The sequence below is a fragment of the Lepidochelys kempii genome, chromosome 26 (genome assembly GCF_965140285.1).
Source record: "Lepidochelys kempii isolate rLepKem1 chromosome 26, rLepKem1.hap1, whole genome shotgun sequence".
NCBI classification, from domain to species: domain Eukaryota; kingdom Metazoa; phylum Chordata; order Testudines; family Cheloniidae; genus Lepidochelys; species Lepidochelys kempii.
The window spans coordinates 15,905,893-15,931,865 of NC_136405.1; the positions used below are offsets into that span (position 1 = coordinate 15,905,893).

Below are 25,973 nucleotides of genomic sequence, written 5' to 3' on the forward strand. Positions count from 1 at the left end.
CAGCTGAACCAAACGAGAGTTTTCCCTCTTCCGCCCTAAACCCAATGGCGGAACTATTTAGGCCCCTTTCTGATACCCCGGTGCTGCTGATGAGACCCCCCTGTGATGACACACACAGGTTATTGGACAATGGGGACAGACAGGTAGAGGATGTCCTGGGCACCTTGGACCCTCCAGCGTTAGAACTAGGAGTGCAGGGGCCTACGCCAGTAGCCGAGGGACCCTCCAGGGAAGCCTCTCCATCCGTCACTCAAGAGGATGTTCCCCCTACCTCGGCAACAGAGATTCTCAATAGACGAGACAGGGCGATAAGACCAGTGAAACGGTTAACTTATGATGCACCTGGGGTGACTAGTGAGGAGCCAATACATTTAGCACACAGGCTTGTGGAAGCTAAAGTGGGCTTCCTGAGGCCCTTTGGAGGAAACCAATGAGTTGGTATAAAGGGAGTGTGATTTGTCGGGACGACAAAGTCTCGGCTGGGGGGACGATGTAAGCAGTGTCAGGATGAGCTCCACCCTGACATCTGGTGGTGAGGTGTGGCAAGTTGTGGAAAAGAACTTCAGGGGCCGATCTCATTTGCATAGGCACACCCACCACGCCTAGAATGAGACCATAGCTGCCCAAATAGCTGCCTAGAATGAGACCATAGCTGTTCGTGGCGAACGGGGGAAGTCCCGGATGACTGGAAAAAGGCTAATGTAGTGCCAATCTTTAAAAAAGAAAGAAGGAGGATCCTGGGAACTACTGGCCAGTCAGCCTCACCTCAGTCCCTGGAAAAATCATGGAGCAGATCCTCAAAGAATCAATCCTGAAGCACTTGCATGAGAGGAAGTGATCAGGAACAGCCAGCATGGATTCACCAAGGGAAGGTCATGCCTGACTAATCTAATCGCCTTTTATGATGAGATTACTGGTTCTGTGGATGAAGGGAAAGCAGTGGATGTATTGTTTCTTGACTTTAGCAAAGCTTTTGACACGGTCTCCCACAGTATTCTTGTCAGCAAGTTAAGGAAGTATGGGCTGGATGAATGCACTATAAGGTGGGTAGAAAGTTGGCTAGATTGTCGGGCTCAACGGGTAGTGATCAATGGCTCCATGTCTAGTTGGCAGCCGGTATCAAGTGGAGTGCCCCAGGGGTTGGTCCTGGGGCCGGTTTTGTTCAATATCTTCATAAATGATCTGGAGGATGGTGTGGATTGCACTCTCAGCAAATTTGCGGATGATACTAAACTGGGAGGAGTGGTAGATACGCTGGAGGGGAGGGATAGGATACAGAAGGACCTAGACAAATTGGAGGATTGGGCCAAAAGAAATCTGATGAGGTTCAATAAGGATAAGTGCAGGGTCCTGCACTTAGGACGGAAGAACCCAATGCACCGCTACAGACTAGGAACCGAATGGCTAGGCAGCAGTTCTGCGGAAAAGGACCTAGGGGTGACAGTGGACGAGAAGCTGGATATGAGTCAGCAGTGTGCCCTTGTTGCCAAGAAGGCCAATGGCATTTTGGGCTGTATAAGTAGGGGCATAGCGAGCAGATCGAGGGACGTGATCGTTCCCCTCTATTCGACATTGGTGAGGCCTCATCTGGAGTACTGTGTCCAGTTTTGGGCCCCACACTACAAGAAGGATGTGGATAAATTGGAGAGAGTCCAGCGAAGGGCAACAAAAATGATTAGGGGTCTGGAACACATGAGTTATGAGGAGAGGCTGAGGGAGCTGGGATTGTTTAGCCTGCAGAAGAGAAGAATGAGGGGGGATTTGATAGCTGCTTTCAACTACCTGAAAGGGGGTTCCAAAGAGGATGGCTCTAGACTGTTCTCAATGGTAGCAGATGACAGAACGAGGAGTAATGGTCTCAAGTTGCAGTGGGGGAGGTTTAGATTGGATATTAGGAAAAACTTTTTCACTAAGAGGGTGGTGAAACACTGGAATGCGTTATCTAGGGAGGTGGTAGAATCTCCTTCCTTAGAGGTTTTTAAGGTCAGGCTTGACAAAGCCCTGGCTGGGATGATTTAACTGGGAATTGGTCCTGCTTCGAGCAGGGGGTTGGACTAGATGACCTTCTGGGGTCCCTTCCAACCCTGATATTCTATGATTCTGTGGCCCTGTGGTCATCTAGTCCAACCCCCTGCTCAAAGCAGGACCAATTCCCAGTTAAATCATCCCAGCCAGGGCTTTGTCAAGCCTGACCTTAAAAACCTCTAAGGAAGGAGATTCTACCACCTCCCTAGGTAACGCATTCCAGTGTTTCACCACCCTCTTAGTGAAAAAGTTTTTCCTAATATCCAATCTAAACCTCCCCCACTGCAACTTGAGACCATTACTCCTTGTTCTGTCATCTGCTACGACTGAGAACAGTCTAGAGCCATCCTCTTTGGAACCCCCTTTCAGGTAGTTGAAAGCAGCTATCAAATCCCCCCTCATTCTTCTCTTCTGCAGGCTAAACAATCCCAGTTCCCTCAGCCTCTCCTCATAACTCATGTGTTCCAGTCCCCTAATCATTGATGAAGTGAGCTGTAGCTCACGAAAGCTCATGCTCAAATAAATTGGTTAGTCTCTAAGGTGCCACAAGTACTCCTTTTCTTTTTGCGAATACAGACTAACACGGCTGTTCCTCTGAAACTAATCATTTTTGTTGCCCTTCGCTGGACTCTCTCCAATTTATCCACATCCTTCTTGTAGCGTGGGGCCCAAAACTGGACACAGTACTCCAGATGAGGCCTCACCAATGTAACCAATCACCGGACCCCAATTTCTGTTTTTTTCCCCCCTTCCAGTCCAACCCATTTGGTACCCCCCCGCCTGCAGCCCAGCAAGGAGAAGCAGTTAATCTGCTTCCCCCTCCCCCCTCCTCCTTCTGGTGTCTCCTCGTCTCTCCCTGCTCACAATGGCGGGGAATGAGAGGGGCGAGGCCCCTCTAACAATATCAGTTGTCCCTCTCCCACCTGCCCCCCTGCCCAACCCCCAAGCCCCCCCCCACTGTCAAAACACCTGCCACCGCCCCCGCTGGGGCACCGGCACAGGAGGCACCGGGGCGACTACTGCCGCTGCTACGTCCACCGCCCCCCCAGATTCTAGGAACCCCCCCCAGCTGGCCGGAAAGGCCAGGGCGGGAAGAAAGGAAAGGGCCCCGCTAAAACCACTAGGCCCTCCATGGCAGGGGCTGCCCCCACCTCTGTGGCCTCGTCATCGACCATGGCATCCCTCCCTGCTGTTCCCCCTACCTGCTCTGCGAACTTCCCTCCCCCGGCCCCCAGGACGTATGCCCGGGCGGTGGCAGGCTCCCCCCGCCTGCCGCCTCGTCATCTCGCCCACCCCCTGCCTCCGCTACCATCACCAGCGGCCGGGGCCCTTTCCCCACCTTGACCAGGAGGCACAGTGTCCGTTGCCTCCTGGTGCCCGCCTCGCCCCACGTGGAGACGTACGTGCAGGCGTTGGCGAAGGGGGTAGGACCCACGGCTATTGTGGCGGCCTCCAAAATGTGTGGGAAGGTCGTCTTCTTCTTAGCTTCGGAGGCTGCCGCCCAGGAGGCAGTGGAGAAGGGCCTGGCAGTGGGGGGGGCGTTTGTCCCCCTAGAGCCGCTAGAAGACCTGGGCGTTCACCTCGTCCTCACCTCCGTCCCTCCCTTTTCCCAATGCTGCCCTGTTACCCGCTCTCTCCACCCTGGGGAAACTTGTCTCTCATCAGCCCTCTCCCGCTGGGCTGCAAGGACCCCACCCTCCGTCACGTCCTTTCATTCCGCCGGCAAGTGCAGCTTCTACCGCCGGCAGCGCGTGACGGAGAGGCGCTCGAGGGGTCCTTCCTAGTCCCCTACCAAGGAGCCCGCTATCGGGTCTTCTACTCCACCAGAGAGGCCCAGTGCTACCTCTGCCGCTCAGCGGGGCATGTCCGCAGAGACTGCCCTTTGGCCCAGGGGGGAGGGGCACCCAAGACCCCCGAGACCCGGCAGGACATCAGCCCCGTCGTTGCCGACGCCCCTGGCCGCCCGGCACCTGAAACCAACCCTCCTCCTACTCGACCCACCGCTGCTCCCGTCTGGGCCCAAGAAACATCTCCCCTACAACGCCCAGGCGAGCAAGGGAGTCCCACCCTTGCTATTACCAATCCGGCAAAGCCTATGGAGGAGGGTGTGGCAAATATATTACCGGGTATAGGAGAGGGCCCACCCCAAGGAGAACCCCCCGCCCCTCATGCTGCCTCACCGTTACCCCCCCGAACCCCTGAACCATCGCCTCCGCCCCCCGACATGACCCCTGCTAACCAACCCCCAGACGACGCTATGGAGGGCTGGAAGCGAGGCAAGCGGAAGGCTCGAGCTCTGCTGCACCCATCCGATGCGGAAGCCCCCCGGAAGACCAGGAAGGGAAGCACTGATATTGGCCCTTCTGCTACGGCCATGAGTGAGATCCATCCGCTGGTGTCGGGAGGGGAAGACAGACTGGCATTGGAGGGCAGAATCCCCCCTCCACGAGAGACCCTCCCCTCCGAGACCCCTGAGGAAGCTCCTTCTGCCCAGATACCACCCAAACCCACCGCGAACCACGAAGCGACCATCGAGGCGGGCCCTAGAGGAGAGACCCCCAGGGTAGCAGGAGTTGGCCTCTCCTCCGTGTATGCGGAGATTGAGGCCCTAGATTTGACCCCGGTCACCCAGGGAGAGGATGATCTACTGCCGGCTGGCCTCGATCTGGGTAACCTCACCCCAACCCCCCTTTCCCCATGCTCCCTCCCTCTAATTGCCTTCCCGGGTGAGCACCCCGCAGAAGGTGGTCCACCACCTGATGCCATGGCCGCCAAGACCACCACGGAGCCAGTGCCTAGCGTCACTGGGAGCCCCCTCCCTTACCCCTTAACCTTGACTCTGCTCAGGAGGCACCTTCTTTTAGTTGCTCGCCTCATGAAGCCCAGAGCCTTACCCCTGCCCCCACCCCTGTCCCTGCCCAATTCACCTCCTCCTGCTATGCTATTTCCGCCCCTGGGGTTATTTCTTTCCCGCCTTCCGTAGATCCCCCCCCGCAGGGAGCAGCCTTTGCACTTTCTAGTTGCGACCCATTAGGAGTTGCAGTTTTTCCCCTGCCATCCCCTTCCACCCCAAGGCGTGAAATGGATTTAATAACCCCAGCCTGTCAGATGCCCCGTCGGTGGACCGCACCCTTCCTACCCGCCTTAGCTGTAGGACCACGAGGCTGCATTAAGAGCCCCACCAGGGAACACCCCAGAAATCATAACCCCACCCCCCCATGAGCTGCGGCATGCACTACGGAAGTTCCTAGAACACACCCGTGGCGCCCGCAATAGGGTACAGCTGGCTCTTCAGCTATGGGGGGACTTTGATCAAATTTTTCAGGCCACAAGGGCCCTTATAAAGGAGGGCAGAGGGCAAGGAAAGCGCGGTGCTGCGGCCTACGAGTGGGCCCGCAGCTTCCAAAAAGATTTACTCGTCCACGGGATGGGTCACGGGTTGCTGCACAACCCGCCGGGGGCCACGAACACCCCCACCAACAAGAACCCCCCACCCCCCCAGCTCTCCGCATGACGCCTCTTATTATTGCAACCTTGAACACCAGGGGCTGTAGGATGGCTCTCCGCAGGTCCCAGGTGCTCTCTTACCTTCGGGAAGGGGGGTACTCTGTACCTTTCCTGCAGGAGACCCATACGGACCCGACCGTCGAGGCCAGGTGGCGGCTGGAGTTGGGGGACGGGGTATACTTTAGCCACTTCACGACTTGGAAAGCTGGAGTGGCGACCCTGTTCTCCCCCACCCTACGGCCCGAGGTGCTAGGGGTCACTGAGGCCGTGCCGGGCCACCTGCTGCACCTTCGAGTCTGTATGGAGGGGCTCGTGGTCAACCTTGTTAACATTTATGCCCCGCAAACAAGCCCAAAGCGGCCACAATTCTATCAGCGGGTGTCCGACTTCCTTGGCACCCTAGATTCGCATGAGTGCCTGGTCCTGGGAGGGGACTTTAACACCACCCTCAAGGAACGGGACCACTCAGGGGTCGAGCCGAGCCCAGCCGCCACGAACATTCTCCAAGGCATAGTCGAACATCACTCCCTCGTGGACGTCTGACGTGACCATCACCCAGATGACACTTCCACGTTCATCTTTGTCCGGGTGGAGGCCCATCGGTCACACCACTCTCGGTTGGACCGTATTTACTTATCCCGTTTCCATCTTTCACAGGCCCACTCCTCCGCCATTCGGCCGGCCCCATTCTCCGACCATCATTTAGTCACCATAACGGTCTCCCTCCGTGCAGAGAGACCGGGGCCGGCGTATTGGCACTTTAATAACAGCCTGTTGGAGAACGAGAGCTTCGTGACGTCCTTCCGGGAGTTTTGGCTGGCCTGGCGAGAGCAGTGGCGTGCCTTGCCCTCGGTGGGGCGATGGTGGGATCTCGGGAAAGTGCGCGCCAAGCTCTTCTGCCGTGACTACACTTGGGGAACCAGCCGACGGCGAAATGCGGCGATCGAGCAGTTGGAACGGGAGGTCTTAGAGCTGGAGAGGCGCCTGGCCGCCAGCCCCGAGGACCCGTCCCTCTGCGGAGCGTGCCGGGAGAAGCGGGAGGAGCTCCGGGCCCTCGAGGACCACCGCTGGGGCATTGGCAATGGAGGGCACCAGGGTGACCTCCGCCACTGCTATGCCCACCGCCTCCCCACACTCTAGGGGACCCCCCCAGCCAGCGGGAAAGGTCAGGGCAAGAAGAAGGGGAAGGGCCCCGCTAAAACCACCAGGCCCTCCGTGGCAGGGGCCACCCCCACTGCTGCGGCCCCGCCACCGACCATGGCGTCCCTCCCCGCTGCCCTCTCCACCGGCTCTGCGGGTGTCCCTTCCTCACCCCCCAGGACATATGCCCGGGTGGCGGCAGCCCCCCCGCCTGCCGACTCGTCATCTCTCCCTCCCACCACCTCCGCCACCATCAACAGTGGCCAGGGCCCCTTTCCCACCATGACAAGGAAGCACGGTGTCCGATGCCTCCTGGTGCCCACCTCGCCCCACGTGGAGACCTACGTGCGGGCGTTGGCAAGGGTGGTGGGGCCCTCGGCCATTGTGACGGCCTCCAAAATGTATGGGAAGGTCGTCTTCTTCTTAGCATCAGAGGCTGCCACCCAGGAGGCAGTGGAGAGGGGCCTGGCAGTGGGGGGGGGGTGTTTGTCCCCCTAGAGCCGCTGGAGGACCTGGGCGTCTGCCTGGTCCTGACCTCTGTCCCTCCTTTTCTCCCCAATGCTGTCCTGTTACCTGCCCTTTCCACCCTGGGGAAACCTGTTTCTGTCATCAGCCCTCTCCCGTTGGGCTGCAAGGACCCCCCCCCCTCACATCTTTTCCTTCTGCCAGCAAGTGCAGCTTCTACTGCCGTCGGCAGCGCATGACGGAGAGGCACTCGAGGGGTCCTTCCTAGTCCCCTACCAGGGGGCCCATTACCGGGTGTATTTCTCCACGGGGGAAGCCCGGTGCTACCTCTGCCGGGCATCAGGGCATGTCCGGAGGGACTGCCCCTTAGCCCAGCAAGGAGGGGCACCTGGGATTCCCGAGACCCGGCAGGACATCGGCCCCATCACTGCCGACGCCCCTGGCCACCTGGTACCCAAACCCGCCCCCGCTCCTCTTCGGACCACCACTACTCCCGCTCAGGCCCAAGGGGCACCTCCCCTACAAAGCCCAGAAGAGTGGGAGAGCCTCGCTCTTGCTGCTGACAATCTGGCGGGGCCTATGGAGGAGGGCGTGGCAGAGATACCACCAGGCATGGGAGAGAGCCTGCCCCAGGGAGAATCCTCCCTCCCTTATGCTGCCCCACCATTCCCCCCCCCAAGTCCCTGAGCCATCGCCTTTACCCCCTGATACGACCCCTGCTAACCAGCCCCCAGATGATGCCATGGAGGGCTGGGCCCTAGTCCAGGGGAAGCGAGGCAAGCGGAAGGCTTCAGCTCCGCCTCATCTACCCGAGGCGGAGGCCCCCCAGAAGACCAGGAAGGGGGGCACCGATGCCGAACCTTTTGCTTTGCCCACGAGTGCGTCCCATCCACCGGTGTCAGCCGGGAAAGACATGGTAGCACCGGAAGGTAGTGTCTCCCCTCCATGGGAGACCCTCCCCTCCAAGACCCTCGAGGAAGCCCCTTCTGTCCTGACACTACCCGAAGCCCCGTGAACCCCGAGGCAACCGTCATGGCGGGTGCCAGTGGGGAGAAGCCCGGGGCAACGGAAAGTGTCCTCTCCTCCATGTTCGAGGAGATTGAGGCCCTAGATCTGACCCCGGTCGCCCAGGGGGAGGACGACTTTTTGCCAGCAAACCTCGATTTGGGCAACCTCACTCCACCCCTCTTTTCCCCATGCTCCCTCCCCCAACTGCTGTTTCTGCTCCCACCCCCGAGGAGCCCCTGGACTCCTCCATCGACCCGGCCGCTGATGGCACCCTGCTGACGACCACCGAGCCTACTCAGGTTACAGCTGGTGCCATGCGGCCGGGACACGAGCCGCCAGGGGCGTGGAATAATCGATTTCCTTCCCAGGCGGGGGCCCAACAGAAGATAATCCACCTCCTGATGCTGTAGCCACTAAATCCACCACAGAGCGCCCGCCCGGTATCACTGAGAGCTCCTTCCCTACCCCCTTAACCCTCGAGCCTGAATGGGAGGCGCCACCATCCAGCTGCTTGCCTCCCGAAACCCAGAACCTCGCCTCTGCCCCTGCCCCTGTCTCTACCCCTATCCAGTCTACCTCCTGCGATGTTATCGCCGCCTCCGGGGCTGTCTCCTTCCCTTTTCCAAGTGATGACCCCCAGGGAGTGGCCTTTGCGTTCTCCTGCCCCGACCCATTAGGGGCTGCTATTTTCCCTCCACCACCCACTATCGCCCCAGAGCTTCAGGCGGGCCTAGAAGCTCCAGCCCATCAGGCACCCCGTCAGGGCTCCGCACCCTGCTTGCCCGTTTTAGTGGGCCACGGGGCTGCACCAAGCACCCTGCCGGTGAACAACTGGGAAACCATAACCCCACCCGCCCATGAGCTGCGAGGAGAGCTGCAGAAGTTTTTAGAGGATGTCTGTGGCTCCTGCAACAAGGTACAGCTTGCTCTCCAGCGATGGGGAAATTTTTTTCAAATCCTCCGGGCCACAAGGGCCCTCATGGGGGAAGGTAAAGGGATGGGGAAGCAGGATGCTGCGGCCTACTGGCGGGTCCGTGTCTTCCGTGACCAATTACTCACCTACGGGATGGGTCAGGGACTGTCGCGCGGCCCGCTGGGGGATGCGAGCGTCCCTGCCAGTGAGGATCCCCCGCAGCCCTCCCCAGGACATCTCTCACCATCGCAACGTTGAACACCCGGGGTTGTAGGATGGCTCTCCGCAGGTCCCAGGTGCTCTCCTTCCTGCGGGAGAGAGGGTACTCTGTGATTTTCCTGCAGGAGACTCATACGGATCCGACTGCCGAAGATAGTTGGTGGCTGGAGTGGGGGGACAGGGTCTACTTTAGCCATTCCACGATTCGGCAGGCTGGAGTGGCGACCCTGTTCTCTCCCGGCCTACGGCCCGAGGTGCTAGGGGTCGCCGAGGCTATGCAGGGTTGCCTGCTGCAACTCCGGGTCCGGATAGAGGGGCTCGTGGTTAACCTCGTTAACGTCTATACCTCGACATCGGGCCCGGAGCGGCTGCAATTCTATCAGCGGGCGTCCGCCTTCCTCGGCACCATAGATTCTCATGAGTGCCTGGTCCTGGAAGGGGATTTTAATACCACCCTCGAGGAGCGAGACCGCTCAGGGACCAAGCAGTGCCCGGCTGCCGCGGACACCCTCTGGGAGATAATTGAACATCACTCCCTAGTGGACGTCTGGTGTGACCACCACCCGGATGACACTTCCACGTTCACCTTTGTCCGGGTGGAAGCCCATCGGTCGAGCCACTCCCAGTTGGACCGCATTTATCTATCATGCTTCCATCTCTCACGAGCCCACTCCTCCAGCATTCAGCTGGCCCCATTTTCTGACCATCACCTAGCCACCAGGACGGCCTCCCTCTGTGCAAACGGGGACGGCCTATTGGCATTTTATCAACAGCCTGTTGGAGGATGAGGGCCTCGTGACGTCCTTCTGGGAATTCTGGCTGGCCTGGGGGGGCAGCGGCGTGCCTTTCCCTCGGCGTGGTGATGCTGGGACCCGGGGAAGGTGCGCGCCCGGCTTTTCTGCTGCGACTACACCCGGGGCACCAGCCGACGGAGAAATGCGGCGATCGAGCAGTTGGAACGGGAGGACTTAGGAGAGGCGTCTGGCCACCAAACCCAAAGACCCGCTCCTCTGCAGAGCGTGCCGGGAGAAGCGGGAGGTGCTCCGGGCCCTCGAGGACCACTGGGCCCAGGGCACCTTTGTTTGATCCCGCATCCGCCTCCTTCGGGAGATGGAGGCTCCCACTTCTTCTACGCCCTGGAGAAAACAAGGGGGGGGCCAAGAAACACGTCACCTGCCTCATGGCAGAAGACAGCACCCCCCTCACGGAACTGGCGGAGATGTGCGGGAGGGCCCGAGCCTTGTACGCAAGTCTTTTGTCCCCAGATCCGACCGACCCTAGCGCTTGCAGAGTGCTTTGGGAGGAGCTCCCTACTGTCAGCACGAGTGACCGAGACCGGCTAGAGTTGCCTCTCACCCTGGCCGAGTTCTCGGAAGCCCTCCGTCGTATGCCCACTAATAAGTCTCCAGGCATGGACGGGCTGACCGTGGAGTTCTACCGCGTGTTTTGGGACGTCCTCGGCCCAGACCTAGTCACCGTCTGGGCCGAGTCTCTGCAGAGCAGGGTCCTCCCTCTCTTGTGCAGCCGAGCTGTGCTCGCCTTATTGCCGAAGAAGGGGGACCTCCGCGATTTACAAAATTGGCGTCCCATCTTGCTCCTCAGCACAGACTACAAAATCATAGCGAAAGCAATCTTGCTGCAGCTAGGGTCCGTGCTGGCGGACGCGATCCACCCAGACCAGACCTACACCATCCCAAACTGCAGCATCTTTGATAACCTATTTCTGGTTCGGGACCTTTTGGAACTCGGGCATAGAGACGGTCTGTCATTCGCCCTCCTGTCCCTAGATCAGGAGAAGGCGTTCAATAGGGTGGACCATGGGTACCTCCTGAGCACTCTGCGGGAGTTTGGCTTCGGACCTCAGTTTGAGGGTTTTCTCCGGGTGCTGTACGCTTGCGCAAAGTGTCTGGTTAGGCTCAACTGGACCCTGACCGAACCGGTGAGCTTCAGGCGAGGAGTACAGCAGGGGTGCCCCCTCTCAGGCCAGCTGTACGCTCTGGCGATCGAACCCTTCCTCTGTCTCCTCCACAGAAGGTTGACAGGGTTGGTGCTGCAGGAGACGGAACTGCGGCTGGTCCTGTTGGCGTACGCTGATGACGTGCTCCTCGTGATCCAGGACCCCAGCAACTTGGCGCGGGTGGAGGCTTGCCAGGCCATCTATTCGGCAGCCTCCTCCGCCCGAGTTAACTGGGTCAAGAGCTCTGGTTTGGCGGTAGGAGACTGGTGGCAGGCGAGCTCCCTCCCACCCACGCTTCAGACCATCCGGTGGAGCGCAGGTCCGCTGCTCTACCTCGGCGTTTACCTTTCTGCCACACATCCCTCTCCGCTGGAGAACTGGGAAAATTTAGAGGGCGGGGTGATAGAGTGGCTCCGGAAATGGACGGGACTACTCCGATGTCTCTCCCTCCGAGGGAGAGCGCTGGTGCTCAATCAACTAATCCTGTCCATGCTCTGGTATCAGCTCAACACCCTGGTCCCGGCCCCGGGTTTCCTGACCAAATACCAGACATCGATTCATAGAATCATACAATATCAGGGTTGGAAGGGACCTCAGGAGGTCATCTAGTCCAACCCCCTGCTCAAAGCAGGACCGATCCCCAACTAAAGCATCCCAGCCAGGGCTTTGTCAAGCCTGACCTTAAAAACTTCTAGGGAAGGAGATTCCACCACCTCCCTAGGTAACGCATTCCAGTGTTTCACCACCCTCCTAGTGAAAAAGTTTTTCCTAATATCCAACCTAAACCTCCCTCACTGCAACTTGAGACCATTACTCCTCGTTCTGTCATCTGCTACCACTGAGAACAGTCTAGATCCATCCTCTTTGGAAACCCCTTTCAGGTAGTTGAAAGCAGCTATCAAATCCCCCCTCATTCTTCTCTTCTGAAGACTAAACATCCCCAGTGCCCTCAGCCTCTCCTCATAAGTCATGTGTTCCAGTCCCCTAATCTGGGATTCTGGGGTTCTTTTGGTCAGGAACGCACTGGGCCCCTGTAGGGGTCCTTCATCTACCCCTGAAGGAAGGAGGACAGGGCCTGAAGTGTCTACACAGTCAGGTCCGTGTCTTCTGCCCCCAGGCCCTACAGAGGCTCCTCTATGGTGCAGGCAGTTCGGCGTGGAGCACAGTGGCGCACGCCATTCTGCGCCGCATCCGAGGGCTCCGATACGACCGGCAGCTCTTTTATCTCTGCCCGGGAGGTCTTCCGCGTGACCTCTCCAGGCTGCTGGTCTTCTACCAGGACCTCCTCCGGACTTGGAAACTGTTTTTAATGACCAAGTCCGTGGCGGCCACCGAGGAGGAGCCCCTGCTACACAACCCCCAGCTCCGTGTGCAGGTGGTAGAGTCCCGCTTGGTGCGCCAGAGCTTGATCCTGGCAGAAGTCACGAGAGTTGGAGACCTCCTGGACTACGACCAGGGAGACTGGTTGGATCCCCTGACGCTCGCCCGGTGCATGGGGCTCTCCAGACCTCGTACCCCCCGGCGCGTACTTCAGGAGGTGAAGGCCGCTTTGCTACCCGCTGTTCAAGCTTACCTTGACCGGGTCCTGCTCGAGGGCATGCCCTGCCCACCCTTTACCCCAGGCCGGCAGGCTGCACTTTTTAATTGGACCCCTGCCCCGCAGATCCAATCGCCCCTCCCCACCCCTTCACTGCGAGTCGGCTGCATGAACTGCAGCCAGTACGTTTCCAAACGTGCCAAGGAAACATCTATACATGCTCGCGCTCCACACCCTTCACGCCCTGACCCTAGTGGCCCGCCCCGACACAAAGTGGCGAGACCTTCTGCCACCTTTGGAGGGTGAGCAGCCCCGGTGGGCCAGCCTATATTCCACCTTGGTTCCGAGGCCCATTGGGGACATCAGTTGGCGTCTCCTTCATGGAGCTGTGAGCACGGGCACGTATCTGGCGCAGTTCACCCCTATCCCAGATACTTGTCCCTTTTGTGGTGTGAGGGAAACCCTGGCACATGTATATCTTGAGTGCGCCAGGCTGCAGCCCCTGTTCCAGCTCCTCACAAATCTCCTATTACGTTTTTGGTTGCATTTTTCCCCTCACCTTTTTATTTATGCACTCCCCATCCATGGCCTCACAAAGTCACAGGATCTCCTAGTTAACCTCCTCCTGGCCCTGGCTAAAACAGCCATCTATAAAACCAGAGAGAGGAGGTTGGCCGATGGAGTTTCCTGTGACTGTGGGGCTGTTTTACGATACGTTCACATATCCGGGCGGAGTTCCTCTGGGCGGTATCCACCGACTCCCTTGATGCTTTTGAGGAGCAGTGGGCGCTGTCAGAGGTTCTCTGCTCGGTGTCCCCGTCCGGGTCCCTTTGTCTGACCCTTTGATTGGGGAAGAGAGTAAGGGACCTCAGCCCCAGCCATTGTTGCTGCGGACACCACCACCCTAGAGGGGTCCTTTCACACGTGGGTGCACGTGACCCCCCCCCGGATTGTCCACCCCACAGCCTGCCCCTCTTGTTGGGTGCTTTCAGAGGAGGGAATTGTTGGTGACACTCGGGCGTGGCGCCAGGTAACTCGAGGGGGTGGAAGACCACAAGAGTTGAGGAAGTCCCCCGCCCTGGGTCCGGGCAGGCTTGAACACTTCCCTCCCCAAACAATTGTGATTGGTTGCTGTGTTACACATTGCATATGCTGCTGTTTTTACTTTGTAATGTGTTATGCAAATAAAAATATCTTTTGCTTCAAAAAAATTACTTTCCTATAGCCATCTGGCCCGACCCTGTCACATATCGCCCCCCCCGCTCAACAGTATGGGGTTGAGCAACTTGGGACGTCAGGCAGTGTATTCGTGACAAGCCATCTGCATTGCCATGGTGGCTTCCAGCTCGGTGTTGTATGGTGAATTGGAAAGGTTGTAGGGACAGGAATCATCTGGTCACCCTTGCGTTCTTCTCTTTATTTCGCTGCATCCACTGGAGGGGTGCATGGTCGGTCACAAGGGTAAACTGTCGTCTCAGAAGGTCAAAACATAGTGTTTCCATGGCCCATTTCACAGCTAGTCACTCTCTTTCAACAACGGCATACTTCTGCTCTTTCGGGAGGAGTTTCCTGCTGAGGTGGAGGATTGGGTGTTCTTCATCTCTGACCATCTGCGATAGGTCAGCTCCCAATCCTGATTCAGATGCATCTGTTTGTAAAATGAATTCTTTGTTGAAGTCTGGGGCTACAAGCATGGGGTTACTGCAGAGGGCTGTCTGTAGATCCATGAATGCTTTCTCTGCGGCATCTGTCCACTTCACCATGTCTGGAACCCAGGCTTTTATCAGGTCTGTCAGGGGACTCACTCTGGTAGCAAAATGGGGAATAAATCATCGGTAGGACCCCACCACACCCAGGAATGCCCGGACTTGCTTTTTCTGATTCGGCCGGGGCCAATTTTGGATAGCCTCTAGTTTGTTTAGTTGGGGCTTGACCATGCCCCTTCCTACAATGTAGCCAAGGTATTTAGCCTCAGCTATCCCTTTGCACACTTGGCTGGGTTGGCTGTGAGGCCAGCCTGTCTTAGCATGTCCAGAACCACTTCCACCTTTCCTAAGTGGGTTTCCCAGTCGGGGGTGTGAATAATCACATCATCCAGGTATGCCGCTGCATAACTGGTATGGGGCCGTAGGAGCTTGTCCATAAGACGCTGGAAGGTGGCAGGTGCCCCATGCAGTCCAAAAGGAAGAACAGTATATTGAAACAGACCCTCTGGGGTAGAGAATGCTGTCTTTTCTTTCGAATCTTTGGCAAGGGGAATCTGCCAGTATCCCTTTGTTAAATCAAGGGTGGTCAAAAATCAGGCATTGCCCAGGCGGTCAACTAACTCATCGGTATGGGGTATGGGGTATGCATCGAATTTGGATCTCTCATTCAGCCGGCAAAAGTCATTACAAAACCTAGTGGTGCCATCAGGTTTGGGCACCAACACAATCGGGCTTGACCACTGACTGTGGGACTCTTCGATGACTCCCAGCTCCAACATCCTTTTTACCTCTGCCTTGATCTCCTCCCTTTTTGCTGCTGGGACCCGATAGGGCCTTAAAGTTACCTTTGCCCCAGGATCTGTGATAATGTGGTGATATGCTTCGGTGGTCCGGCCTGATTTGGTTGAAAACACGTCCTGGTATCAGTTGATCATATCAGCATATCAGTTACCTCCTTCTTCTGGTTTGGTGTCAGATCAGTGGATATCCTGATCTGCTCCTGCATATTATTTCCCTGGATTGGGGTCTCTTGGGCCACTACACACGCCTCTTGTTGGTGCCAAGGCTTTAAGAGGTTAATGTGATAAATTTGTTCTTGTTTCCGGTGTCCTAGCTGCCGCACCTTGTAGGTTACTTCTTCCCCCACGGGTTCAACCACCTCATAGGGCCCTTGCCATTGGGCCAAAAGCTTGCTTTCTGCCGTGAGTACCAACACCATCACCCGATCCCCTGGTTGGAACGGTCAGACTTTTGCCTGGCGATTGTAATGGGTTCGCTGGGCCTCCTGCACCTTTTCCAAATGTTCCTGTACAATAGGGGTGACCCAGGCTATCCGTTCTCGCATCTGCAACACAGGGTCAGTTATATTTCTCCCCTCATTGCAATATCTAGTATGCCACGGGGGTGGTGTCTGTATAATAATTCAAAGGGGGAAAACCCAGTTGAGGCCTGACGTACCTCCCAGATTGCAAACATAAGGTAAGGTAGTAGGGTGTCCCAATCCTTCCCGTCTCGACTTACCACTTTCCCTATCATTGCCTTGAGGGTTTGGTTAAACCTTTCTACCAGGCCATCCGTCTGCGGATGATAGACTGAAGTTCTCAGGGTATGTATATGGAGCATTGTACAGAGGTCCTTCATTAACTTTGACATAAATGGGGTACCTTGGTCTGTTAATATCTCCTTTGGTAGCCCCACTTGGGCAAAGATCCCCACCAACCTTTTAGCTATCATTTTAGAGGCCGTGTTCCGGAGGGGGACGGCTTCTGGGTAGCGAGTAGCATAATCCAGAATGACAAGTATATATTGGTGGCTCCGGGCTGTCTTCTCCAGGGGCCCCACTAGATCCGTGGCTGTTCGCTCGAAGGGGACCTCTATGATGGGAAGGGGTACTAAAGGTGCCCTCAAGTGGGGACAGGGACTGTGCAGCTGACACTCCGGGCAGGACGCACAGTACCTCCGGACTTCTTCATGTACTCCGGGCCAGAAGAATCGTCGCAGGACCCGTGCCAGGGTCTTCTCTACCCCCAAATGCCCCCCAAAAAGACGACTATGGGCCAGACTTAATACAGCATTCTGGTGTTTTTGAGGTACTAGGATCTGCTGTACCTTCTGCCACTGTACTGGTGCAAGCTGGTACAAGAGATTCTTCTTCATTATGAAGTAGGGTCCTGGTCCCTGGGTTTTCCCTTCCACGGGGGACCCCATCTATTTCGGTCAACTCCTTCCCAATGTTGTCATAGCTTGGGTCTTCAGCCTGGTCCCGTCCAAAATTTCCTCTCCCGGGGCTAATCTGCCCGAGATCTAGGGGGCCAGTCTCTGTTGCCTCGACTGGTTCAGCTGTTGGTCGGGGGTCTGGGCGGCGCCCGGGACGACGGGCCCCCGATCTCGGACAGGGGTCTGGGCGGCGCCGGGCTCAGGGGGCCCCCGATCTTGGCTGGAGGTCTGGGCAGTGCCCGGGCCGTCGGGCCCCTGATCTTGGCTGGGGGTCTGGGCAGCGCCCGGGACGACGGGCCCCTGATCTTGGCCAGGGTCTGGGCGGCGCCGGGCACAGGGGGCCCCCGATCTCGGAAGGGGGTCCGGGCGGCACCGGGCTCAGGGGGCCCCCGATCTCGGAAGGGGGTCTGGGCGGCACCAGGCGCAGGGGGACCCCGATCTCAGCCGGGGTCTGGGCGGCGCCGGGCGCAGGGGGCCCCCGATCTCAGCTGGGGTCTGGGCGGCGCCGGGCGCAGGGGGCCCCCAATCTCGGAAGGGGTCTGGGCGGCGCCGGGCGCAGGGGCCCCGATCTGGGCCGGAGTCTGAGGGGCGCCGGGCACAGGGGCCCCGATCTCGGACGGGGTCCGGGCGGCGCCGGGCACAGGGGCCCCGATCTGGGCCGGGGTCTGGGTGGCGCCAGACTCAGGGGGCCCCTTATCTTGGCCGGGGTCCGGGCGGCGCCGGGCGCAGGGGCCCCGATCTGGGCCGGAGTCTGAGGGGCGCCGGGCGCAGGGGCCCCGATCTCGGACGGGGTCCGGGCGGCGCCGGGCACAGGGGCCCCGATCTGGGCCGGGGTCTGGGTGGCGCCAGACTCAGGGGGCCCCCTATCTTGGCTGGGGTCCGGGCGGCGCCGGGCGCAGGGGCCCCGATCTCGGACGGGGTCCGGGCGGCGCCGGGCGCAGGGGCCCCGATCTGGGCCGGAGTCTGAGGGGCGCCGGGCGCAGGGGGCCCCTATCTTGGCCGGGGTCTGGGCGGCGCCGGGCGCAGGGGCCCCGATCTGGGCCGGAGTCTGAGGGGCGCCAGACTCAGGGGGCCCCTATCTTGGCCGGGGTCCGGGCGGCGCCGGGCGCAGGGGCCCCGATCTCGGACGGGGTCCGGGCGGCGCCGGGCGCAGGGGGCCCCGATCTGGGCCGGGGTCCGGGCGGCGCCGGGCACAGGGGCCCCGATCTGGGCCGGGGTCTGGGTGGCGCCAGACTCAGGGGGCCCCTATCTTGGCCGGGGTCCGGGCGGCGCCGGGCGCAGGGGCCCCGATCTGGGCCGGAGTCTGAGGGGCGCCGGGCGCAGGGGGCCCCTATCTTGGCCGGGGTCCGGGCGGTGCCGGGCGCAGGGGCCCCGATCTGGGCCGGAGTCTGAGGGGCGCCGGGCGCAGGGGGCCCCTATCTTGGCCGGGGTCCGGGCGGCGCCGGGCACAGGGGCCCCGATCTGGGCCGGGGTCCGGGCGGCGCCGGGCGCAGGGGCCCCGATCTGGGCCGGGGTCTGGGTGGCGCCAGACTCAGGGGGCCCCTATCTTGGCCGGGGTCCGGGCGGCGCCGGGCGCAGGGGCCCCGATCTGGGCCGGAGTCTGAGGGGCGCCGGGCGCAGGGGGCCCCTATCTTGGCCGGGGTCCGGGCGGCGCCGGGCGCAGGGGCCCCGATCTGGGCCGGAGTCTGAGGGGCGCCAGACTCAGGGGGCCCCTATCTTGGCCGGGGTCCGGGCGGCGCCGGGCGCAGGGGCCCCGATCTCGGACGGGGTCCGGGCGGCGCCGGGCGCAGGGGGCCCCGATCTGGGCCGGGGTCCGGGCGGCGCCGGGCACAGGGGCCCCGATCTGGGCCGGGGTCTGGGTGGCGCCAGACTCAGGGGGCCCCTATCTTGGCCGGGGTCCGGGCGGCGCCGGGCGCAGGGGCCCCGATCTGGGCCGGAGTCTGAGGGGCGCCGGGCGCAGGGGGCCCCTATCTTGGCCGGGGTCCGGGCGGCGCCGGGCGCAGGGGCCCCGATCTGGGCCGGAGTCTGAGGGGCGCCGGGCGCAGGGGGCCCCTATCTTGGCCGGGGTCCGGGCGGCGCCGGGCACAGGGGCCCCGATCTGGGCCGGGGTCTGGGTGGCGCCAGACTCAGGGGGCCCCTATCTTGGCCGGGGTCCGGGCGGCGCCGGGCGCAGGGGCCCCGATCTGGGCCGGAGTCTGAGGGGCGCCGGGCGCAGGGGGCCCCTATCTTGGCCGGGGTCCGGGCGGCGCCGGGCGCAGGGGCCCCGATCTGGGCCGGAGTCTGAGGGGCGCCGGGCGCAGGGGGCCCCTATCTTGGCCGGGGTCCGGGCGGCGCCAGGCACAGGGGCCCCGATCTGGGCCGGGGTCCGGGCGGCGCCGGGCGCAGGGGCCCCGATCTGGGCCGGGGTCTGAGGGGCGCCAGACTCAGGGGGCCCCTATCTTGGCCGGGGTCCGGGCGGCGCCGGGCGCAGGGGCCCCGATCTGGGCCGGAGTCTGAGGGGCGCAGGGGCCCCTATCTTGGCCGGGGTCCGGGCGGCGCCGGGCGCAGGGGCCCCGATCTGGGCCGGAGTCTGAGGGGCGCCAGACTCAGGGGGCCCCTATCTTGGCCGGGGTCCGGGCGGCGCCGGGCGCAGGGGGCCCCTATCTTGGCCGGGGTCCGGGCGGCGCCGGGCGCAGGGGCCCCGATCTGGGCCGGAGTCTGAGGGGCGCAGGGGCCCCTATCTTGGCCGGGGTCCGGGCGGCGCCGGGCGCAGGGGCCCCGATCTGGGCCGGAGTCTGAGGGGCGCCAGACTCAGGGGGCCCCTATCTTGGCCGGGGTCCGGGCGGCGCCGGGCGCAGGGGCCCCGATCTGGGCCGGAGTCTGAGGGGCGCCGGGCGCAGGGGGCCCCGATCTGGGCCGGGGTCCGGGCGGCGCCGGGCACAGGGGCCCCGATCTGGGCCGGGGTCTGGGTGGCGCCGGGCGCAGGGGCCCCGATCTGGGCCGGGGTCCGGGCGGCGCCAGACTCAGGGGCCCCGATCTGGGCCGGAGTCTGAGGGGCGCCGGGCGCAGGGGCCCCTATCTTGGCCGGGGTCCGGGCGGCGCCGGGCGCAGGGGGCCCCGATCTGGGCCGGAGTCTGAGGGGCGCCGGGCGCAGGGGGCCCCGATCTGGGCCGGGGTCTGGGTGGCGCCAGACTCAGGGGGCCCCTATCTTGGCCGGGGTCCGGGCGGCGCCGGGCGCAGGGGCCCCGATCTGGGCCGGAGTCTGAGGGGCGCCGGGCGCAGGGGGCCCCTATCTTGGCCGGGGTCCGGGCGGCGCCGGGCGCAGGGGCCCCGATCTGGGCCGGGGTCCGGGCGGCCAGGGGGCCCCTCTGTGACACACAACACCCATCTGCACGTGTGAACACTTGGCAGCGCCCGGGGGTGATCAGCTCGCAGGGGAGCCCCGGGGTGCTCCAGCGCCCCCGGGCCTGCGGCTGAGGAGCCCCGCCCCGGGCGATCACCCGGCCCCGCCCCCCGGCCTGAGCCCCGCCCCCCGGGGCGGCAGGAGGCCTTGGGGGCGGGGTTACCCGCTCCCGCTCGGCCCCGCCCACGGCCCCGCCCCCTTCCCGGTGCCGTGGGGTCGGTTCGGCTCCACCCTTCCCCCCTCTCGCACCTTCCAAGATGGCGGCGCCGCTGGGCGGGAAGCGCCTGACGGTGAGGTGGCGCCGCGGCCGGAGCATCCCTGGGGCGGGGCCTAGCGCGGGGCCGGGGGTCGCCGGGCCAGGCAGACGCTCCGCGAGGGGCGGCTTCAGCCGGGCGGCGCCCAGCGGGTGGGGATGTGCTCGGCGCGGTACGCTGTGCTAAGGGCTGTGCGGGCACAGAGGGGACGGAGTGTGTGACCCAACGGGGCGGGGGGTGCAGCTGCCCCCCAGAGTCGCTCCCTTCCCCTGCCCGCTGCTCTCAATGCCCCTTTCCCCAGAGAGCTGGCAATCCAAGTACCCCTGTCGGCCCCGCGGACCCTGGCAACTCCCCTTGGGACCATTTCATCAAAACCCCAGGGCCCCGGCACCGAAATGGCCCGCCGGGCGTCCCTGGAGCCCGGCTTGCGGGAGGAATGTGCAGGACCCAGCGGTGGCCGCGGCTTTGGAGCCAGCCGGGGGGGCGTTACCGTAATAGACTGACTCTGGGTGCCTCTCCCTCCAGTGGTTCTAGCACAGGGGTGGGCAAACTTTTTGCCCCGAGGGCTACATCTGGGTATGGAAATTGTATGGCGGGCCATGAATACTCACGAAATTGGGGGTTGGAGTGTGGGAGGGGGTGAGTGCTCTGGCTGGGGGTGTGGGCTCTGGGGTGGGGCTAGAAATGAGGAGTTCAGGGTGCGGGGGGGGACTCTGGGCTGGGGCAGGGGGTTGGGGTGCCAGGGAGTGCAGCTCCGGCTAAGAATGCGGGGTCTGAGGTGGGGCTGAGGATGAGGGGTTTGGGGTGCAGGAGGGTACTCCGGGCTGGGACTGAGGGGTTTGGAGGGCGGGAGGGGGATCAGGGCTGGGGGAGTGGGTTGGGGCATGGGAGGGGATCAGGTGTGCAGGCTCTGGGTGGCGCTTACCTCAAGCAGCTCCCGGAAGCAGTGGCATGTCCCCCTTCCGGTTCCTATGCAGAGGCACAGCCAGGCAGGTCTGTGCTCTGCCCCATCCGCAGGCACTCCCCCTGCAGCTTCCTTTGGCCGTGGTTCCTGGCCAATGGGAGCTGCGAAGGCAGCGCTTGGGGCGGAGGCAGCGTGCGGATTCCCCTGGCTGCCCCTACATGTAGGAGCCGAAGGGGGGACATGCTGCTGCTTCCAGGAGCCGCGAGGAGCCACAGCATGCGCAGAGCGAGACAAGCCCCCAACCCCACTCCCCAGCTGGAGCGCTGAAGCAGGGCAAGCCCTGGACCCTGCTCGCCAGCGGGAGTTTGAGGGCCAGATTAAAACGTCTGAAGGGTTGTATGCGGCCCCCGGGCCGTAATTTGCCCACCCCTGTTCTAGCAGCTGGCTTCCGGCTCCCACGAATGTGACTCCTGCAGCTCAGTTGCCAGGGCTTTGTGTCTCTGGTGCTGCGGCGCCCTCGTTCAATCCCTAGCTTGCAACCAGGGGTCTGTGCGCTCGCCACCGCCCCTGCTCCCTGATGCCCTGTGCTTTGCTTTGCTAGGCCGCTCTCTGGACACGGGGCGCTTTCTCGTCACTCCTTCCCTGCAGCCGGGCTATTCAGACCACAGCTGTGTGTCACAAGGTAAGTGCGTGGCAGGCTGCAGTGGGGAATCCTGCCCGTTAGCCCTTCGGCTGCTGCTGCAAGGGTCTGTCCGTGTGGATCCCAGCAGTGGCATACACTTGTGAGACACAGGTGCCAGCGATGGGATCCCATGGACAGCCCCTCAAAGAATACCTAGAGAGGTGGTGGAATCTCCTTCCTTAGATATTTTTAAGGTCAGGCTTGACAGAGCCCTGTCTGGGATGATTTAGTTGGGGATTGGTCCTGCTTTGAGCAGGGGGTTGGACTAGATGACCTCCTGAGGTCCCTTCCAGCCCTGATATTCTATGATTCTATGAATCCCAGGAGTTGTAAGGTAAGTAACAGCCGTCCCTCCCTCTGAACCTGCAAAACCAAAGCTGGAGAGGGGCCTGTGAGACAAGGCCTCACTCACCCAGCAAAGCCTCTCCCCAGCGGGAGCAGAGGCACAGAGTTCTGGGTGAGGCCTTGGAAATCCCCTGTGTACCCCAGCAACCTGTGCCAGGAGCCTTTGCTCTCTCCTGTGGAGCCCATCCCAGCTCCGTGTCCCCCGAACAGCCCTGCATGGCAGGTGTGGTTAGGGCAAGGAGTCAGGACTCCTGGGTTCTACATGCAGGTTTGTCACTGACTCACTGGATGACCTGGGGCTGGTCCGTTCTTGCCCATGCCTCAGTTTCCCCCAGGACATGAGGTTATTCTGCCCGGTCCAGGGATGGCAGGGGCCTGGAGGCTAGGCGAGTCGATATCGAAGAGTGGCTCCTGGGCTTTTTTCTGTAGCCTGCACCTCGCAGTGCCTGTTCTTCACTGTGTCTGCACCTTCAGCGCCCCTGAGGTGCCCGCTGAGAGTGTGACTGAGTCTGAGTTGTCAGACTGGGCAGGACCTTGGGGTGTCCTTAGCAGAGAAATGAACACTCAGGCTAAAGCTTCCCGCAGGCTGCCTCATACACGGGCTGCATGCCGTTCTGCTGCCACGTGTAGCCAGGGCTTGGCGGTGCCAGGCATGACGGTGCCAGACCCGAGGAAGGGGGCATGTGGGAAGTGGGATCAGCCTGCTAGCACCAGGGCGTCAGTGCTCTGGGCCCTGGGTACTGCCAAACGCTTTGAAATACCTGCTGCCCTGGTCCCTCCGTGCTGTTAACACCTATGGAGCAGGGGAAGATGCATCCCCTGCTCCTGGCCCTGCCCAGGAGCCCCCACTGTTGTTTTTCACCCCCCTCCCAAGGCTGTTCTCTTACAGAACCGGGCGGCCCGAGTGCGAGTTGGGAAAGGAGACAAGCCGGTGACGTACGAACAGGCCCACCCACCCCACTACATCGCCCATCGCAAGGGCTGGCTCTCCCTGCACACCAGTGAGTGACCCGTCAGCTGCTGCCCTGGGGTACCTGGGCTTCCCCGTCTCTCAGTGCCTGCCCTGCTCCCCACCATGCCTTCTGCTGGGAGAGGCTGAGACTGGAGTAGCCAGGAGCTCCCCTCCAGCCAGTGCTCCTGCCCTGCTCCCCGCTGGGAGAGGCAGTTATGCTTATAAGAAGCACACAGGATCTTTTTCAGGGGAAAGAGCAATACACCCTGTTTATTAAAAATGCAACAATTAGCATATGCATTTAAACACACACACACACACACAGAGTCTTGGCAGGATGAACCCAAAGTTTCATGGCCAGGCCCCCTGTTTCCATAGTGATTTTCCCATCATGCTGTAATCAGTTGTTTTTTTGACGAGTGCTTGTTTTCTTACATTTTTTTTTATTTTTATTTTTTATTAAGTCTTTTAAAAGGTTACCCCATTCTGGTTTTAATCACAGCTATCTTGTCCCCATTGATAGGTGCCAGTCTTATTTTTAAAGTCGTCAATCTGCCCTTCTCTGACATAGGCGTGTTGCAGCTTCCTGGTGCCCTGACATCTTGGTTTTTCCCTAAAACATCTGGTTCAGCGATGGCCTTTACACTTATTTCTTAACACACATGTTCCTCATTTACACACAACACAGAATTAATTTACACAAAGCATTTAAACAAAAACATCAAATTGCAATGCAAAAAAACCCAAGTCATTGCATTTTTTTACTTATTTTAAAATACTAAACCTGCAACAAAATGGTAATGCTAAAAGGTCTGTTACTGCCTTAAAAGCAGTTCCGATACAAATTCTGGCTGATGCATCTTTACCAATGGCCCATTAGGCCATTCCTTTCTGCTTTCAAAAAGAATAGCCAGCAAAATATAGTCAAATCATACATCAATAAATGTAATACATGCTACATTATTATTTTTTATTTTAAATTATACAAAATGCAAACATAAACTCCTACTACAACAAGGCCAGGGCTGGAAAAGCCAGGAGCTCCCCAACAGCCAGCATTCCTGCCCCACCGCCCAGAACGCCCCCTGCTGGGAGAGGCCAGGGCTGAAATAGCTGGGAGCTCTCCCCACAACCAGTGCTCCTGCCCCGCTCCCCACAGCATCCCCTTTTGTGTGGCCCCTCTGACGTAACAAAAGGGGGTGAGGGGTCTTCAACCTGGGCATGGGCTGTTCTCCCCGAGCTCTTCTCCAGGCATAGGGGAGGGAGCAGGAGTCCCTGTCCCCCGGCAGATGTGTGTTCTGTGGCCAGATCCTGATGCAGTGCCTGGCCGGACACCCATGCAGCCCCCTGCTCTGGCTGGTGCTGCTCGTACCATCTCTTAAAGGTGCCCTGTGGGCATGGGGCACCTGGTGCTGTCCCCTCACCCCCCCGCTGCCCTGTCTGCCCTGCAGGTAATCTGGACGGGGAGGGTGGGGCGGCCGAGCGCACCGTGGAGGACGTCTTCATCCGCAAGTTCATCTACGGCACCTTCCACGGCTGCCTGGCCAACGAGATTGTGCTGAAGCGCCGCGCCAACACGCTGGTCATCTGCGCCGTCTTCCTGCAGCGCATGCCACCCTACAAGTTCTACTTCCTGATGGGCTACACCGAAACGCTGCTCTCCTTCCTCTACAAGTGCCCCGTCCGGCTGGAAGTGCAGACCCTGCCCGAGAGGGTCATCTACAAGTACCTATAGCACCGCTGGACCCCTGGGCGAGGCCTGCCCCCCGGCAGCCGGGCACCCCACCTCTCCCCTGGGCTAGCCTGTGCCTGACTCAGGTCACCTGCTGTCCTGTCTCTCACTGGCCCGTTGTGGGGCAGGGCACCCACGCTCCACATGGGCCCGAGGAGGCTGTGGACCCGTGGGTGGTGGCCATGGGGTGCTCTGGTGTGGGTGTTACTGAGGCTCTGGACGTAGCAGTGGCCCGGCCCAGCAATGGGGAATAAAACCACTCTGGCCCCTGTGTCCATCTCTGGAGTCACCGTAGCCCAATTCCTCCCAGCTTGGTCCCGGGGCCGTCAGAGTGTGGGCCTGGGAGCATGGGTAGCAGGTCGCCTAGGTTTAGGGAGGCTGTGCCTCCCCAAACAGCCAGACATGGCCTTGACAAATTAGAGGATTGGGCCAAAAGAAATCTGCTGAGGTTCAACAGGACAAGTGCAGAGTCCTGCACTTAGGACGGAAGAATCCCATGCGCTGCTACAGAGTAGGGACCGAGTGGCTAGGCAGCAGTTCTGCAGAAAAGGACTGGGGGTTACGGTGGACGAGAAGCTGGATATGAGTCAACAGTGTGCCCTTGTTGCCAAGAAAGCCAATGGCATTTTGGGCTGTATAAGTAGGGGCATTGCCAGCAGATTGAGGGACATGATCGTTCCCCTCTATTCGACATTGGTGAGGCCTCATCTGGAGTATTGTGTCCAGTTTTGGGCCCCACACTACAAGAAGGATGTGGAAAAATTGGAAAGAGTCCAGCGGAGGGCAACAAAAATGATCAGAGGACTGGAACACATGACTTATGAGGAGAGGCTGAGGGAACTGGGATTGTTAATCTGCAGAAGAGAAGAATGAGGAGGGATTTGATAGCTGCTTTCAACTACCTGAAAGGGGGTTCCAAAGAGGATAGATCTAGACTGTTCTCAGTGGTAGCAGATGACAGAACGAGGAGTAATGGTCTCAAGTTGCAATGGGTGAGGTCTAGGTTGGATATTAGGAAACACTATTTC

General features: G+C 60.6%; 1 protein-coding gene across 1 annotated transcript; it reads left to right on the forward strand.

Annotated features, from left to right (window-relative positions):
* The first annotated feature begins 20,262 nt into the window (after positions 1-20,262).
* On the forward strand, positions 20,263-25,216 carry MRPS24 (mitochondrial ribosomal protein S24). The gene is made up of 4 exons (XM_073324867.2): positions 20,263-20,366; positions 21,836-21,916; positions 23,151-23,262; positions 24,665-25,216. The coding sequence occupies exons 1-4, from the start codon at positions 20,334-20,336 to the stop codon at positions 24,946-24,948; spliced, it is 510 nt and encodes a 169-aa protein (XP_073180968.2). The 5' UTR covers positions 20,263-20,333; the 3' UTR covers positions 24,949-25,216.
* Positions 25,217-25,973: the final 757 nt, after the last annotated feature.

Excerpts from the sequence above, each read along its gene's own strand:
- MRPS24 (XM_073324867.2), top strand. The coding sequence starts at position 20,334 with ATGGCGGCGCCGCTGGGCGGGAAGCGCCTGACG. Across the intron at positions 20,367-21,835 it reads TGGGCGGGAAGCGCCTGACG|GCCGCTCTCTGGACACGGGG; the intron begins GTGAGGTGGCGC and ends TTGCTTTGCTAG. Across the intron at positions 23,263-24,664 it reads CTGGCTCTCCCTGCACACCA|GTAATCTGGACGGGGAGGGT; the intron begins GTGAGTGACCCG and ends TCTGCCCTGCAG.